The sequence below is a fragment of the Lactuca virosa genome, chromosome 1, assembly GCF_052849685.1.
Source record: "Lactuca virosa cultivar CGN04683 chromosome 1, Lactuca_virosa_CGN04683_v6, whole genome shotgun sequence".
NCBI classification, from domain to species: Eukaryota; Viridiplantae; Streptophyta; class Magnoliopsida; order Asterales; family Asteraceae; genus Lactuca; species Lactuca virosa.
The window spans coordinates 11,015,474-11,033,332 of NC_136426.1; the positions used below are offsets into that span (position 1 = coordinate 11,015,474).

General features: G+C 32.7%; 1 protein-coding gene across 1 annotated transcript; it reads right to left on the minus strand.

Moving 5' to 3' along the window:
- Window positions 1-310: 310 nt before the first annotated feature.
- LOC145132438 (S-adenosyl-L-methionine-dependent methyltransferases superfamily protein) lies at window positions 311-3,643 on the minus strand. The gene is made up of 2 exons (XM_079067223.1): window positions 2,391-3,643; window positions 311-629 (listed from the first exon to the last, which is right to left on the minus strand). Exons 1-2 carry the CDS (start codon window positions 3,395-3,397, stop codon window positions 539-541), a joined length of 1,098 nt encoding a protein of 365 aa, XP_078923349.1. The 5' UTR covers window positions 3,398-3,643; the 3' UTR covers window positions 311-538.
- Between the last annotated feature and the right edge of the window lie 14,216 nt (window positions 3,644-17,859).

Sequence of the window (17,859 nt, forward strand, 5' to 3'; positions counted from 1 at the left end):
TCAAAAAAAAAAAAAAAGACTCGATATCTTCTCTTTGTTTTGAAAACATCAATTATCTCATACTAACATTAACTTTAATGTTGAAAACTATAAAGAACACCATAAACAATATGAAAAACAACAGAATTACGAGTCAAAACAAAAAATTTGGTCAAAACCAAAAAGTTGCCAAATGTGAGTTTTTACTGAAAAAAAAAAATTAAGAGTTTTTTTCACAAACTTGGCAATTACTCACAAGCAGTTATCCTATTTTAAATAACAAATAAAAGCATTTTGAATGGGTATGCTACGATGATTTGTACCACATACATTTAAAGTTGTACTTTGTTAACCCTTTCCATTCAACAGAAGCCTAGTTTCGAATACATTTAAATATAACAAGTTCACAAAAAATTACAGAATGCTACACCTGAAATCAGAAGTCATTGAATACAAATCTGGAAACCAAAACCGCTAAAAAAAAGTTGTGGATTTGCATTCATTTTGATCACACCTTTTTTTAGCACCTTGAGTAGCAAGAAATGCATGAGAATATGATCTAACATGAAGTTTTCTGGAGAATGACACACCAGTTAGACTTGTCAAAAAATTGATCCACAATAACTGCATTCTTCATGCCACAAACCAACCTGAGAAAGGAAAACCCAATAAAAAAATAAAAATTGTGTTGTTAATAATAAAACTCAAAGCTTATAAACTCTCATTCTGTCACCATGTGGGGCAAAGGATTACAACATTCCATCGGGAAACTGAAACCCATGGAATTCAATTCCTGACATCTCCTTGTTAAAATTACTCAAATACCCTTTTAACCCTAAATATAATAAAATCAATTAACTTATACTATGCATAGCAACACAATATACACCACCTTACATATTACAACATTTTATGAACAAGAGGCTAAATACAAGACACATAACAAATAAATGTAAGATGCTATAATAACAAAGGGATAATGACTTGAAAGGGTAACAAACTTTCGATTTTGTTCATATTTAGTCACTAAACTTTTTTTCGTTATCTATTTGCCACCGAACTATTGAAACTGTTCACATTTTACCCTTATAACCGGTTGTTACCGGTCATAAGGGTAAAATGTGAACAATTTCAATAGTTCAGTGGCAAATAGATAATGAAAAAAAGTTTAGTGACTAAATGTCAACAAAATCGAAAGTTCATTTCCCTCCAAAAAGTTCAATGACTAAATGTGAACAAACTTCCTATTGTATTATGTTTTAGCAAATTATTTATTTTTGTTAAATTCTAGCAACATTTGTTAATGAAGAAATATATGAAATAAAAAAACAAAACCCCGAAAATATATTAAAAAAACGAAAAACCGAAACCAAAATAAAAAACCAATGGTTTGGCATTTTCCAAAAAAAAAAAATCAAAATTTCCAGTCTGATTTTGGTTTTACAAAAAAATGAACCATTCTCACTGATGTGAATTATGACCATTGGTTTGACATGCGGAATTAAAGAACACACAAAGAACACGGTGATTTGGGTGTTTAAGAGATGCATTCGATTATGAAAGGTGTTTACAAAAAAGGATCTAGATCTAAATCTACATAATTAACACACACTAACACTCTCAATGTTACATCTCTCAAGCACACCTCTACATGTGGTATGAACCCACCTTATATAGAGGTGTTTAAATGTGTCTCTCTCTCTATCTCTCATGTCACAAGAGGGAGTTTTGGATAGAAAAATTCCGAATTGAGCGCTTTTTCATTTTCTTTTTGGTTTCATAATCATTTTTCGATTATAAAAAGGGGGAGAGATTTAAATATGGAAATCCAAAAGTTGAATTTTTGTAAAACCAAAATCAGATTGGAAAATTGTGATTTTTTATTTTGGAAAATACCAAACCATTGGTTTTTAATTCGGTTTCGGTTTTTCGTTTTTTTTAATATATTTTTCGGGGTTTTGGTTTTTTTTTTTTATTTAATAGATTTCTTCATCAACAAATGTTGCTACAATTTAACAAAAATAAATAATTTGCTAAAACATAATACAAGAGGAAGTTTGTTTACATTTAGTCATTGAACTTTTTTAGAGGGAAACGAACTTTCGATTTTGTTCACATTTAGTCACTAAACTTTTTTTCGTTATCTATTTGCCACTGAACTATTGAAACTGTTCACATTTTACCCTTATGACCGGTAACAACCGGTCATAAGGGTAAAATATGAACAATTTCAATAGTTCAGTGGCAAATAGATAACGAAAAAAAGTTTAGTGACTAAATGTGAACAAAGTCGAAAGTTCGTTACCCTTTCAAGTCATTATCCCAATAACAAATAAATGGAAGTATGTTACTACTTTTTGCATTCAACCCAAGAAACAATATATAAATGATGCACAAAATAAGAAGATTACCTTTCAAGTTCACCTTCACCAAACACATGGTAATATCTGTCATAGACAATTGCACCCTTTTGATCATCTTTCCTTGCAAGACCATTCTCCACTGCTCCTACAGAAGCTCCACTCACTTCTGCTCTATGGTAAGGCAAATGCCATGGCACAAAATACTCCTGTTGCCTTTCTCTTTCCCTATCTCTATCTTCTTTAAATTCACTTTCCATTCCCTCTTCCCCTAAACTCAAATTACCAAAATCTTTAACTTCTTCTTCCTGTGAAACACTCACCTCAGTTTCAGGAATGCTTTCTAAGGTGACTGAAGAAGAGCTACGAATCCGTGGACTACCTGGTCCAATCCATTCTTCTAAATACTTATCCGTAAGTGGGGTCCACTTATTCAGTAAAGATCTATCTTCTTGCTCAACAGCCCAAACAGTGATCAAAACATGCCCACCCTTTTTCACAGTTCTAACCAGTTCTTCAATGGCTTTCTTCCTCCTACTTTCAGTACTAAGATGATGCAAAACTGCAATCGAAATTGCAGCATCTGCTAATGAGCTTCGGTATGGAAGATTCACAGCATCTGCTACAAAAACCTCATGGCCTCTGTCGCTGCAGATCTGAATTAGGGGTGCGCTTATATCACAACCAATGAAGAAACAATTGGGATTCAAACCTAGATACTTGCCATTACCACATCCTGCATCTAGAATCACAGACCCGGATGGCAAATTGTTCAAAAAGGCTGAAACTTTGGGCCATTTCGCAAACCGGGTTGCACTAAAATGAGGTGCAATTGCATCATATACACGATGAACATATTTCTTTTCGATTTCTGGGGTTGATTTGACACTTGAAGAACATTTTGTATCTGGATTCAATGGTGATGACGGATTTGAGTGTTTTTTTGTTTTGATTTCTTTCATAGTATTTGTGGTTGTAGATTGGAAGTGCTTTGTAAGATTACCTAGAGTGGAAGCTAGAAAATGATGGGGTTTCGTTCGTGTAACCTGTAAGAGCATCAATTTTAAAACCCTAGAAACGAATGCCAAGGAAATACACGTTGGGTGTTTGTTGCTTGTGATCTGGATCACCGTAAGTTGTAAATTTTGGAAAAGGAGAAGAATTTACTGTCTTGTGCAGCCGCAAAATTGAAGATTGATGACTGTTAAACCCTAGCGTTCGTCGGCTGAAAATCTTCCAAGTTCTCCCTCCCCGTGGATGCGTTGGGCAATTGTTTTTATCTTTTTTGGTTTTGCAACTAGTTTTCACTTTCTAGGCATTGTGATTAACATGGTGACAAAACTCAATGATTGATTTTGTTTTATTTTTACAATTGTTAAGAAGATCTTTTTATTTTTTCTTCAAAATTTTCATAAAAAAATCATTTTCATTCTTTTAGATTTGTAGTTTTAGAAAACAAACTTAAATGTATTAGATTTACATAATAATTTGTAATCAACCGGATTAGATCAACTTTATGTTTAGATTTTTTTTATTATTAGTTACCTTTTAATATAGCTTGATCTATAGTAATCGAATCTTCTTATGATATTATATAATGATAATAAGACAGATATAAAGACATGTTGCATATTCAATTTCATCTTTGTTATATAATAATGGTTGATGAGCAAAATCTATAAGATAAATTTGATAAGATCTATTAACTTTTTAGGACAACCATAAACAAAAGATAAATGTCATTCGGTGTGTACCTATAACCTTATCCTAAGTTCACAAACAACATGAAAGAAATAATCTTAAGTTTTCTCAAACAAAAAAAAATTGATACTTCAACACGAAATTGTGAACGACTGATTTTTTTTTTTTTTTTTTACTTTTCTTGTCTCTTGTCCGTTATGTAAGGACAAACAATAAAAAAGTAACCTCACATCCTTTAAATTTATTATTGTATTTTTCTCAACATTAATTTATCACTAAGTTAGTCATAAACTATAAACTTCCAATTAACGTAAGGCTAAGCTTAGGCTGTAAGGAGTGGAAGTCGCCACCATGGACGCTAAGCCACGCTAGGCTCGCTGCACACCACCCCTTTGCTTGCGCCAAGAGGGTCGCTAGAAAACACTCGCCATGCACTTAACGAGAAGAGAGAGAGAAAGAATTAAGTGAGTTGTTGACTTTGGTGTTTAAACTTTAGGAGAATTTTACATATCTAGTCCTTCAACTTTTGGAGTAATTTGTCAATATAAACACTCAACACAGCGTAATGTTGTACATGCAATCTTCAAACTTGTTTTTTAAGTATAAATAAAAAAACAAAATATAAAATTTTATGTATTTATTAAGTTATGTTTTAGTATTTTAAGTTTTAATACAATGTAACTTTTTTATTTAATATTAAATATTTTTTCTTTATAAAAATATAATTTATCTAAGCTTTAAATAAATTAATCTAATATGCTTAAATTTAATTGTTTGTGATTTTATAAAATAAAATTTATTTAATACTATTTGTTTGTGTTTAAAAAAATATAAATTAATTAAATTTAAGAAAAAGGAAAAAAAATGTTAGGAGTGTTACAACTCCCTACCAAATGCTAAGAATTAAGTGCTAAGAGAAAAAAATGACATGACATTCAAAAAGATGATGTGGCAAGGTGTTAAGAGTGTTACCACTCCCCTCGGCCTTAGAATGTAGTAATAGATCATGCATAATGTTCGCTGTATCTCATAACATTACACCATAATATAATCATTTAAAATGGCAAACCAGTGTTTAATACTCACAACAAAGTAAATAAACCTAACCTTCCACAAATATCAACACAGTTTTGTAACATTTTTAGAATAAAGCAAGTACATTGTTAGTAACAAAAAGAAAGAATCTATTATAAAAATACAAACAAAACAACCAACTAATAAATATGAAGAACATTGTATTGTATAGAGCATGCTTGTAGTTAACAAGAAACAAAGTGAGCTTCTTTCTATATCAAGAATCCAAAGTTAATTTTCAAATACAAATCATTATCATATAATATTTCTTTGAATTTCATGATTCTGAATTAACATGAACAAAGGATTGTATTTGTGCCGAAAAACTATATTCATATAAGAATACATCATCATGTAAAAAGACCACAACTTTGCATGGAGCATTACATGGGTTTATATATATATGAATAATAAATGGCTAAAAGTAAGAAATAACAATCTACTTTCATTTATTTGTTTACTATAGCCTCCTACTTTCATTTTCTATTACAACAGTGTATAATCATAGTTTCAACGTCTTTCTTATTAAGGCAAAGTAGTTGAAAAATCTACCGAGTTCTAGCATTGTACTTTCATTTAATTTTCTTATTAGTACAATATACTTTGATATATCTACACAATTGTAACAATAACATATGCTTTGTAATTAGATGGTTTGCTATAATGGGGTAGTTCTTTAAAAATACAACTGTACTATAAACAAATAAAAGTACAATGCTATATAATAAACAAAACTTTTATCGTATTGACATCAAACTGAGCTGATACATGTCAAACACAATACAACATGTTCTATTATGCCATGTCCTATGTAACAAATTACAAGCAGGCGGGAAAAACACCTCCCTCTCTATCCCAAAAAAAAACATTTAACAGAGCGAGGGGATATATATATATATATATATATATATATATATATATATATATATATATATATATAGAGAGAGAGAGAGAGAGAGCTAGGTTCATATGTAAACATGCATATATTGTATAATTGTGAAACTCATTCCTGACCAATCAAATTACAATATATTTTTATTTAAATTTAATGAATAAATGGTTGTTTAGTCTTTTCCATATAATGTACAATCTAATTCCAAAAATAAACATCTATATTTATGGAAACAGAATTAATCGTTCCTTGACTATTGACTTATTCTAACGTACGAAGATACGTTGGTTGTTGAATAATGCAGATTCTTAGGATAATCAATCGAATCTTCATCGTAACAAGGCGGAAATCAACTATAAATTTCAGAATAGTCAAGATAAAGTAATCGAAGCAGTAGGCGGTCAATTTCAATGGATTTCAAAGTGCAAAAACAGAATGAGAACATGGGTAATAGTTCGACTGATCATTCTCGAATCAACGGTGAGAAGAGGTGTGTGATGCAAGATTGATCCATGCAAGCCTTCAAAATCTAAACGTAATGCTATCAAGAACAGAACCAAACGTTGCTCTTCCCTTCTTTAAATATAAGGCTCAAAAGCCTTCAACACATCAGGTTTTGTAAGATCCAACTGATCCCACAAATCCGACATAGCTGTATAAAGTTCCTGAACACTGAGATTGTTTTGTTGGAGGACTCAAATATCAAACTCTAACTGATATTGCTTTGCAAACTTAGACTGAGTATACAGCCTATATGGGTGATCCCAAACCTCATTTGTTGCGTCATACTTCGCCAACTGAGTACCAATAGACTAGATAACATAACTATTAATCCAAGTAATGATCTTGGAGTGATCAGTCTCCCATGAATCCGGTAAGGTTGCGTAATTCACAGCCTTGTCATCTGTTGGTTTCTTCTTGTCACCTGTAACAATCCCCCACATAGTCTTGCATTGCAAGAAATTCTTCATAGCATAACTCCAATAGGCATAGTTCTTGCCATCGAGTTAGATGCTAATGAACTGAAGAGAATCATCTCTCGGAGCCATATTTCCAATATGAGTTAAACGAGAATAACCAAAACAACAGTAAATACGAATAGCAGCAACAAAAATCAAGATTTTGAAATCAACAAATCCAACAGACGAAACAAAACCCACGAAATCGACGAAACGAACAAATGAAATCAAACAGAATACACAAACGAGCAAGAAATCCATACCCAAAATTACAAAAAATTTCAAAAACGGGGCGCGTTGCCCCCTACCCAACGAACTCATTGTGCGCGCAATGTTGTGCCTGCTACAACTCGCCCCCAAAAACGAAAGTACAGATTACCAACCGAGCTCTGATACCATGTAAACTAACAAGACATAGAACGGCTAGAGTTTCATATTATTATCAAATGAGAAGTACGAAATACAATGAAAGGAAAAGACATAATATATAGACTAGTTAATTAGAGTTTTCTAGCTAATGGACCAACATAAAACCTAATACAAAATAAAACCTAAAATCTTATTAGGCTAACAATGCTATCCATTCCTTTCACCAACCTCAATCGATAGACATTGAATTGGAAATATTTTTTCATAAGAAAGTGGTGATGGGTTATTAACCGGTTTTTATGATGATATTTGGATTGAGAACTTTCTTTGCGATAAAGATTTTTCGAGTTTATTTGCTTTGTAGATGGTTAAATATTGCATGATTGACTCGTATTTTTGGAGGGTGTGTGGAAATGGTCTGGTCCAAATTTTGGTTATGATCACATTGAGACAAAATGATTATTTATTATTATGAAGGAAGAAAGAAGTCAACTGAAAAATATGAGAATCTCCATTATTCAAATTTTGTCCCGTGAATTGCTTTATTTAGCAACAAATTACCTGATTGTGGGATTTACATATTTCACAAGTTGGTATTTTGGTGGACTAGTTTTGTTGGAGACAGTGAGACACAACTCAGTCCTCATGGTGGTGCAGCCGAAATGTTGATATCTAGTTGTGTTAAAGAGTGTGTTGGGTGATCAGGTCTTTTCGAAATGCATTTCCTTTTGGGTTCGATGACCAATGAAAAGTGACGTTTATGATCAAATAGTTACACAAGCTTATATTTGGTTGTCTGATAGGAGCTTGAAAGGTTGCAAAACCCAAAATTAGCTATAATTTTTTTATAATGTGCTAGTTTAATAAAATTTTGATCGTTCCAAAAAAAGTTATGATATAATATAATACAATAGTCAAAATAAGAAAGCATTATTATAAATAAATAAGGTTTTAAATATATTCTTTTTTACGTAAACTTTATATTATAATGCGTGGTTATTTTATGCATTAAATATTAATGAAAATCTTTGTAATATGTATCTCAGATTTAATGGGCTAAGCTGTATATGCACAAAAGGCTACTTTATATGTTATCAAAAGGAAACGAGATTTGATGGTGAATCTATCCAAAAAACGATGATGTTTCAAGAATCTTAAAGGTTTCCACTTTCATTATCTATGGTTTTCCATGAACAAACTTTGGTTTTTAATTATTCTATTAATTGTTTAATGATATTGACCTTATGATTGATTTATACGCCATTATACATAATATAATTTAAAATCTATGTTTTGGATCATCCGTATCACGACCGTTTTTCATTTTATACATATAAACCAAGCAGGCATCCCAGAACTAAAATAGCTAAATGTGCATTTATTTTGTGTTAAAGTATAGCATAAGTTGATATTCAAAAATCTATCACTTTATGAAATACATTAGTGACATTCATATTTTGTAGCTACATATGTCCAGAAATGTTTTCATTAACGAATTCCGATAGCATGTCAAGCACATGTAGTTTATAAAACGCATCACTTCCTTGTCACTTGGCTTCAGAGAACTTTTATATTATACATTTCATAAAATCAAAGACACATTAACAACTTTTAATGGTGTTAATTGTTAAGTAGTGTATTTATTGTTCTTTTTCTATATATCTTGTATAGTATATGGTCTATTATGTAAATCATTATATTATATATATTAAGGCAATACATCGCTAACTCTAATTAGTATTTTCAGAATTCAATTTGGTTTCGAGTCGTTATTCCTACGGCTTCGATCTCGTCTCCTTCTTTCTCACCAACCGTGTATTTTTTTCCGGCATACCATCTCTGTCTCTCTACCGATCAACACTTCCGCTACCGATAATCGTGCCGTGTCACAACCATAGTCACTTCATCGATAAGCAGCCATGTCCATTGTTGACAGTAGCACCGCCTTCACCAACAGTCGTCGTTGACGAACCTACATTCTTCCGGGTAAGAGTGTTCTGAATCCTACGATTCTTCTACGCAGAATAAGCTCTCTTAACATTTGTTTATGTTTTTATTTCTCCTATTTTTTCCATATTTCCCATCAACCTCATGACTACGCCTACTACTACATCATTACCGCTCCTTCCTCCCACCAACTCGTCCACACCTTACCGATGTCTATCCCAATTCGATTTTAAACTTAAACTAGCTGTTGATGGCTCAAAGTACAAGTTATAGTGTCATTGTTTTTGGATATGTGTAAGGGCACATATCTTTATACATGTTGGATATGTGTAAGGGCACATCAGTTTTAACCGATGTCTATCCCAATTCAGTTTTAAATTGACTGTTGACGAATCAAAGTACAACTCGTCTACACCTTAACCGATGTCTCCATTGAACAAAATGTATGGACAAAACAATTCATTACCATCCTATTAGTGTTTTTCACATTGATGCGACACGGTCCCTTCCCTTATGTCTGGATATATGTTGGAGTCTTCTTTATTTTTGCAAGGGCTCTGTTGGAGAGATTATATGAGACTTTACATATGTTTATAAGGTATCAAAGTTAACGTACTATATCCTCGTGACTCAACACTGTGATAACCGTCAGTTTTTGGCCAAGTCAAAGTCAACTAAAGTCAACAAGTCAAACCGGTCAACTCACCTAACCCTTGTATATTAGGGTTTCCATTACGTTTCTTATTGTACAACTCGCAATCCTAATACAAAGTATCACTTAGAGTTTTCACGTGTTCGGAAATTCTAAACCCTAATTAGGGCAAGTGATGAAACTATTCGATAAAACATTATTCCTTAACCCTCGGGGGCATATAACAATCATAACGAGACTTAACGAGGTTTACAAACCTTGCGTTACAAAGCCAAACACTCAAAAAGGTCACACAAGAAGTCTCTCCCAATCTCTTTCACTCTATCTCTCTCTACCTCAAATCTCTCCCAAATCTCTCCAAGTATGTGAAATCTCTCCCAAATCTCTCTCTGTATGAGAAATCTCTCCAAGTATGTGAAATCTCTCCCAAATCTCTCTCTGAATGAGAAATCTCTCCAAGTATGTGTGAAATCTCTCCCAAATCTCTCTCTGTATGAGAAATCTCTCCAAGTGTGTGAAATCTCTCCCAAATCTCTCTCTGAATGAGAAATCTCTCCAAGTGTGTGAAATCTCTCCCAAATCTCTCTCTGTATGAGAAATCTCTCCAAGTGTGTGAAATCTCTCCCAAATCTCTCTCTGAATGAGAAATCTCTCCAAGTATGTGAAATCTCTCCCAAATCTCTCCAAGTGTGTGAAATCTCTCCCAAATCTCTCTCTGAATGAGAAATCTCTCCAAGTATGTGAAATCTCTCCCAAATCTCTCAAAGTATGCCAAATCTCTCCAAGTATGTCAAATCTCTCCCAAATCTCTCCAAGTATGTCAAATCTCTCCCAAATCTCTCCAAGTATAATCACTCGGGGCATCCCGACCCTTAAATTAATCGAAAACCGCTCGAAAACAGAAGTTTACGCGAAAAACAGCCTTAAGGAGCCGAACTCTCTTAAGGAACCGAACCCTCTTAAGGAGCCGAACCCTCTTAAGGAGCCGAACCTCCCTTAAGGAACCGAAACCTCCTGAGAACCGAAACCACCTCCTGAACCGAAACTACTAAGGAACCGAAAGTAACCTTCGGTCCGAGAGGCCACCTTCGGTCCGAGAGGACTACCTTCGGTCCGAGATCTTGACCTTCGGTCCCTTCTGATGAGCCGCCTGCGAGACCTCTCGGTTCCCATATACAACCGAACCCTACCTTCGGTTCTATGCTCCTAAGGAGCCGAGCCTTCGCACCTTCGGTCCTGAATTTCAGAAATTGGCAATTTTTGCCCGGTTTTCAATATTGTTAGCGTTTTGAGCCCGTTTTTCGTGATTTTAACGCGGAATTTTCACCCAAACTCGTATTTTAACATAATAAACCCTAAATATTCATATTTTAATTATATTTTGGGGAAAATCCTTGCCTAAGAATAAAATCTAGTAGGTAAGATTTATGGGTGGAGTGTTGACTTTGCCTTAGTGTGTGACACAATCAACCACCCCATACCCACTCAATGACCAGCCCTTGTCCTTCCACCATACCTGGTCATTTCATTGTCATTTCCCACCATTTTTCCAGCCACACTCTTGGTCAAAGGCTAGAAACTCCCCTCTCTCCTCCCATTTCCCTCATTTTCCACCAAAGAACAAACTTCATTCTCTCTCACCTTCTCTCTCTAAATTTCGAGATTCAAGGCTATTCTCCAAGCTTCTCTTCTACTTTTGGTAAGTATTATCATCCTCCATATGATTATTTCACTCCTTTCTACTCAAATCATAGGTTTCTTACACAAACTTCATCATATTTGTGTTAGAACTTCGAATCTTCAAGCATCATCTAAGTGTTCTTGAGTTGAATACTTATTTTCTTCATCATCCATCTACTAAAATCACTCAAGGTGAGTTCATACCCCTACATTTTCATGTTTTCTTCAAGTTTTAGGGGGGGGGGGGGGGAGGGAATACAAGTTAAAACACCAAAAACTTAACTAAACTCGAACAACAGCTTTCATCAGAAAAGTTGAGTCTTATTCACGGACTGTTTTGACTATCTTAAACTTAATATATTTCAAAACTGTTTAATATGCAAATAGTACAGGTTCATACCTTTAATATGACTACTTGCACATCTCCATACGATTTTTCTACGATTTATGGTGATTTTCACAAATCTGTCTATCATTTCAGAAACGAATTCGGACCAGTCTGTGAATATGAACATTTTGACACAAGTTAAAGACCTCTAAAAATCATAATAAAAATTATGAATAAACTAGACACATTTTATGAACTCTCAGAATTTACGGAATCAGTTTTCGACTTCGTATGATTTTTCTATGATTTTTCTAAAACAGTGTAGAAAGGTAAAAATCTAGATAACAGCTTATAACTTTCATCACACTTTGTAACTTGTTGAGCAAAGTGTTAATCTTTGAAGATTTCATATTTTACATGTGTTTCTTGTTGTGGTATAATTATATAACAGAAAATACTCACTGAATTGTAAGAATCCTCCACCATTACCATTAGTACAAAACAAGGCATGATAAACATAGTTATATTTTTGCTATACATTCGACTTACATAGAAAAGGGTTCTTATACACCACAAACAAACATGCTAAACTATAATAGGTATAGTTAGGTTGCATATACATTACAAACATTTTGATAAATTAGAATAGGTATAGTTTATGTTCATTTACATTACAAAAGGTTTTTATACAAAAAGGGGTACAAATACAAAGTACCAGGTTTACACAAAATGGTTTTTATGATATTAAAACTACATATCGTTAGAATTGTTAGTTTTCAGCTATAATTGCTAAGTGTACATGTTAGAGTTATATAACATTGAATTGAAATCGACTTAGAATTGGTGGGCCCGCCTTATCTCCTGTTCCTTGTTTGGTTGTGGACCTAGGGCAAACCCATTATATTCAACGGATTATTTAACTTAAATTTTATATAACTTATATACGCTGAGTGATTATAGAAGGAATCTATGGTTCTTTCTAGGATTCATTATTGCATAACATAGGAGCATACATTTTACACTTAACAAAGAAAATATTGGATTTTCTGGAAATCATACTCTATCGCTTTTACAAGGAAAACGGTTTCTTTCTCAAACAAAACTCTTATGAACTCACCAACTTAATTGTTGACACTCTTTCAAAACTACTTGTATTCTCAGGAAATCAGTGAAACAGGAAAACATCAGCACTTTGAGGATGGGACGTTAAATCGTCAAACAGTTTATTTTGTCATCATAATGTAATTGATTTTGAAACATGTAAACATATACTATGGTGTAACCTTTTCAATTATATTTATGATGGTTGTATTTACTTTGAGCACTATTATACTCGTTGTTGTGATACTTTACATGAAGCCCTCCACCCCCGGACGTTTCCGACATCCTTGGTTTGGGGGTGTGACAAACACATCCTTGTCTATCCTCTTTCAAAACTACTTGTATTCTCAGGAAATCAGCGAAACAGGAAAACATCAGCACTTTGAGGATGGGACGTTAAATCGTCAAACATTTTATTTTGTCATCATAATGTAATTGATTTTGAAACATGTAAACATATATTATGGTGTAACATTTTCAATTATATTTATGATGGTTGTATTTACTTTGAGCAATATTATACTCGTTGTTATGATACTTTACATGAAATCCTCCACCCCGGACGTTTCCGCCATCCTTGGTTTGGGGGTGTGACAAACACATCCTTGTCTATCCTCATTGATCGACTCTGGAGTTTTAGTGTATATCATACAATGGTGAATCTAGACAAAATATCACGTGAATCCCAAATTAAGTGAAGCCGATAAAAAAAATCACCAACACTTATGAGGGGTCGGGTCGGGTCGTGTACGATTTAATGAAATATAACGAAAAAACGATCAGGCACCACCAATTAAATTTTTTAAAAAACCGACTAAAATATAATTGAAAAAACCGAACGATTTAATAAAAACTAGTTGATTATTAGTGCATTGATACCTTATTGTTTGATAAAAACTATGTATTATATTTAACCCTATATATTTAACAACACAAATGCCCCATGTAACTTATTTTTATCTTTTTTTTAAAATGATTTTTTAAGACGTTTTTTTAAAAAACAAACTCAAGGTATGTCCTTTATTTTTTCTAAGGTAGTTCCTAATTTTTGTTGCATATATATTATAAATGAAATTCAAATTTTAGGTAGGTCCTAAGACCTACCTTCTTACTTGCTAGATACGCCCTGATATCATATTGGTTCATCAACTTCCAACTCTAAAGGTTGCATTAGTGTATAGAGTCCCTTAATACTTACCATGATCATGAATGATTATGATGTGCATTTAGTTGCATTATAGTGTTATACATACCTTTTACAACTAAACACTTATAAATAATTTGAAAAGTAGTCTTCTAGAGTTGCATTTTATCTAAAAAGATGATAGACAAGAGATCGAATAGTTGGCGCCCAATTAGTGGTCCAAATATATAAATTTGTTGAACGTTAGAGATCAACATAAACTTTGTTTGTGATGGTTTGATATATGGTCCATATGAACTTTTTGTACTATGTGCCCTTATTTCTTTTCATATGTTTCCAAGTATTTCCTGTCATGACGTAAAATTTGGAAGATGGATGGAATCTTTGCTTAGCATGCTATTCAATCATTCACATAGTTAAATGATGTGACACACTAATATTTCGTATTGTTAGAGATTGTAAGTATATCTCATCACATTATGATATCCAGATTATAGTGGAATTACACCCACTAATAAACAACACATGTTATAATAACCACAGTTCACATGATCACGCCCAAACCAATGCCGCTGATAAAAAGTGAAATCAAATACGGTTCTTTTTCCTATTCATATTCATACTCATCAGATTAATAAATGTCAAAATGAAGAAAGGAGATTAAAAAAAATGGATTTTTAGTGGATTAAATACATCATGATTTTATATAAATAGCAAGATAAATATAAATAAAATATAAAAAGATATTTAATTTTTCTTTCAAAAAATTTCCCCGTAATATCTAATATATATTGCATATTATAATTTATATCTAGATGAATGTCTGCACATTGCGCATGTTAAAATTATGTAATTAAAATTTTAAACAATCTATGTTGTCGAAAATGATTATTTGATTGACAAAAACGAATGTAAGTTTTTTTTTTCTGTTGTGAATGACGAGGACAGAAGTATGAATCGTGATTTCAATTTATGTCGATCAGAGAAGGGGGACAAGGAATGCAAGGCATGACTTCAATTTTGAATTTGATTAGATAATGGTTACTAGCGACTAACGAGGGAAAGTAATAAGGATTAAAATTAAATGACTTTTCCATTCCGGGTCGGATACTTAGAACCGAATAAGCTCTTATTTGGGTAACTCGGATTGAATAACCCGAGAACCGAATAACCACAATATAGATACTCAAAATCCAAATCGAATTGCTTATTCGGGCCTAATTCGGTTCTGCTCGGGTTTCAGTACCATCTCTCTATTCTCAACTCTATTGCCTCAACATTCTTTTCTCATCTAGACCCAATGATCCCATCTCATACCATACTCTTATCTGTCTTTTAAGGGATACCACATCCCACTAAAATTACCGGGTACACTCATTCGGCTTACTCCCCTTTCTTATGATCCCTCGTGGATCCTTAATCACTTTTCTTCTCTTGAGTCCCTCACATATCCCTTACTCTTAATGCCCCATGGATTACATCTAAGTTCTTAAAAGAACTCTCATGTCCTGTTCCACTCATGGAACCTTTTCTTTATATTCTCTAACCATGCATAATCTTTATTCCCGAATGAATCGTCTATCTACATCACTAAAGGGATCATTTATTCCTGAAGGAATCATACTCTTATTCCCATAGGAATCTTACTCTCTATTACCGAAGGAATCATATTTCTACACTTCTCTAACTTTTATACGTAACTTATCACATAACACTTCATGGACATTCTATCTCTTTGTATCATCAAGAGATCTTCTACTACTCATCTAATACTTAATGTTGGATTAGATGTCAAAGCCAATAACTAAATTAGTATAATCTTGAATTATTAGCAAAGTCCTTTTGGGTTGCCTTCAAACCTAGTAATTGAAAATGGTGACTTTTAAAGAGAAAGACTAATTTATTAATTTATTATGTGATTAATAAATTAATTAGAAATCAAGATAAGTGAATTTATTAATATGTTATGAAAATAATATATTAATTAGAAATCATATTATTTAATTAATAATTAATCAGAAATTATTTAGAATTACTTTTGGGATTAATTTAATTAATTAAAAGTATATGGACTGTTTGGTTATTTATTGAAAGTTGAAGCAGGAAGGCTTTAGAACCTCATGGAATGAGGTGGACAAAAATTGGCTTGGGTAAGCCTAGAATTTTTTTTTCCATAGGGTAAGGGACGAGGAGATAAGACAATTTGATTAATATATTAATTTATCTAGGCCTTATCCTGAAAACCCTAACCCTAACCCTGGCCTCAACTTTCCTTTAGTTATATAAAGACCTCTCTGGCCTTCACAATTTCGTCTATCCCTTCTCATAAGCCAAAGGCCAAAATTTTGAGCTCCCCCCTCCTCTCTCTTTAAGCCTCCATAATACTAGGGTTAGGTGTGAACCATCAGAGGCACAAGATTTCTGGTGCTAGCTTCCAAGCAATTTCAAGAAGGATTTTGATTTGATTATCTACTAGCCTAATCAAAAGGTATGTTTCCTAAATCCTTTTACTAATTGCGAAAATCATAGGGTTCTTGTAGGTTTCTTGATATTCAAATTGATTATTGCATTCAATAGTGAAAACCTAGATCCTTAGGGTGTATATGAATTTAGGGTTTTATTTTTCCGCCAAAAATATGATTTTTGTTATCTATAAAACCCATTAGTGGTATCAGAGCGTATGTTTTTCAGTTGGATTGCATAATAGTTGAATAGATCAAGATTAAAGTTTATAGAAATAAAATCCTAAGGGACTAAAATTTCGATTTTGGCTAGGGTTCTTGAAACCCTAGCCTCCACCCTAATTTTTGAAATTCCTAGAGTTTCCTTATTTGATAATTATTGTTTTATATTGTTTAAAATAGGATAATTAGATAAAATTAGATAACCCTTATCCCCTTGAATTTTTGAAAATCTAGTTGGGAAGGGATTAGGATTAAACTTAAATTATTTAATTAATTGTTCTTAATAAATAATTATTTAATCCTTATAAGATTTAAACTAATTTAATAATTGTTAACTAAAAGATAAAGATTAAATCTTATTGGTTTTTGTTAAATTAAACTATTTTTTTAATTTCGAAAATTAAATTAAATCTTAATTTCGAATATTAAATTTAAACCTAGTATTTTGAAAAAGTTTTAAAATACATCTTATACTATGTACATATAAATAAAAGTTTAATATATACTACATGTATAAGACAAAGTCAGTCAAATCGCTAGTATGCCTCATTCACGAAGCCATACTATAAGGGGAGTTTAAGGAAGCGACTTATAAAATGACCGCCAATGGGTATCTATTCTTATCTACTGCTCTCTTGTATGGTGGAGGGTCGTTAGCCGAACGGATTTGATAGGACATAACCTCATTAATAATTATAATGCTATAAAAGTAACTAAACCTTTTATAAAATCCCACTCTTAGTTACTTTAGGAAAATGTGAAAAATATGCTAATCCATAAAATTGCACATTATACTTTATAGTTGTTAGTGGAGCGTGTGTGGTTAACCGACACACTAATAGTGACTATAAAGAGTAATAACGGGCATCTTGAAAATTATCATTGATTAATGGAGCACATGTGGTTAACCGACACGTTAATATGAGATGATAAATGACATCGAGAGTGCCAAACATATTTGTATGGTTATTTACATCTTGTTTGTGATC

Coding starts and splice junctions, on each gene's coding strand:
- LOC145132438 (XM_079067223.1), bottom strand. CDS start 3,397: ATGCTCTTACAGGTTACACGAACGAAACCCCATCATTTTCTAGCTTCC. Junction 630..2,390: donor GGTGAAGGTGAACTTGAAAG/GTAATCTTCTTA, acceptor TTCCTTTCTCAG/GTTGGTTTGTGGCATGAAGA.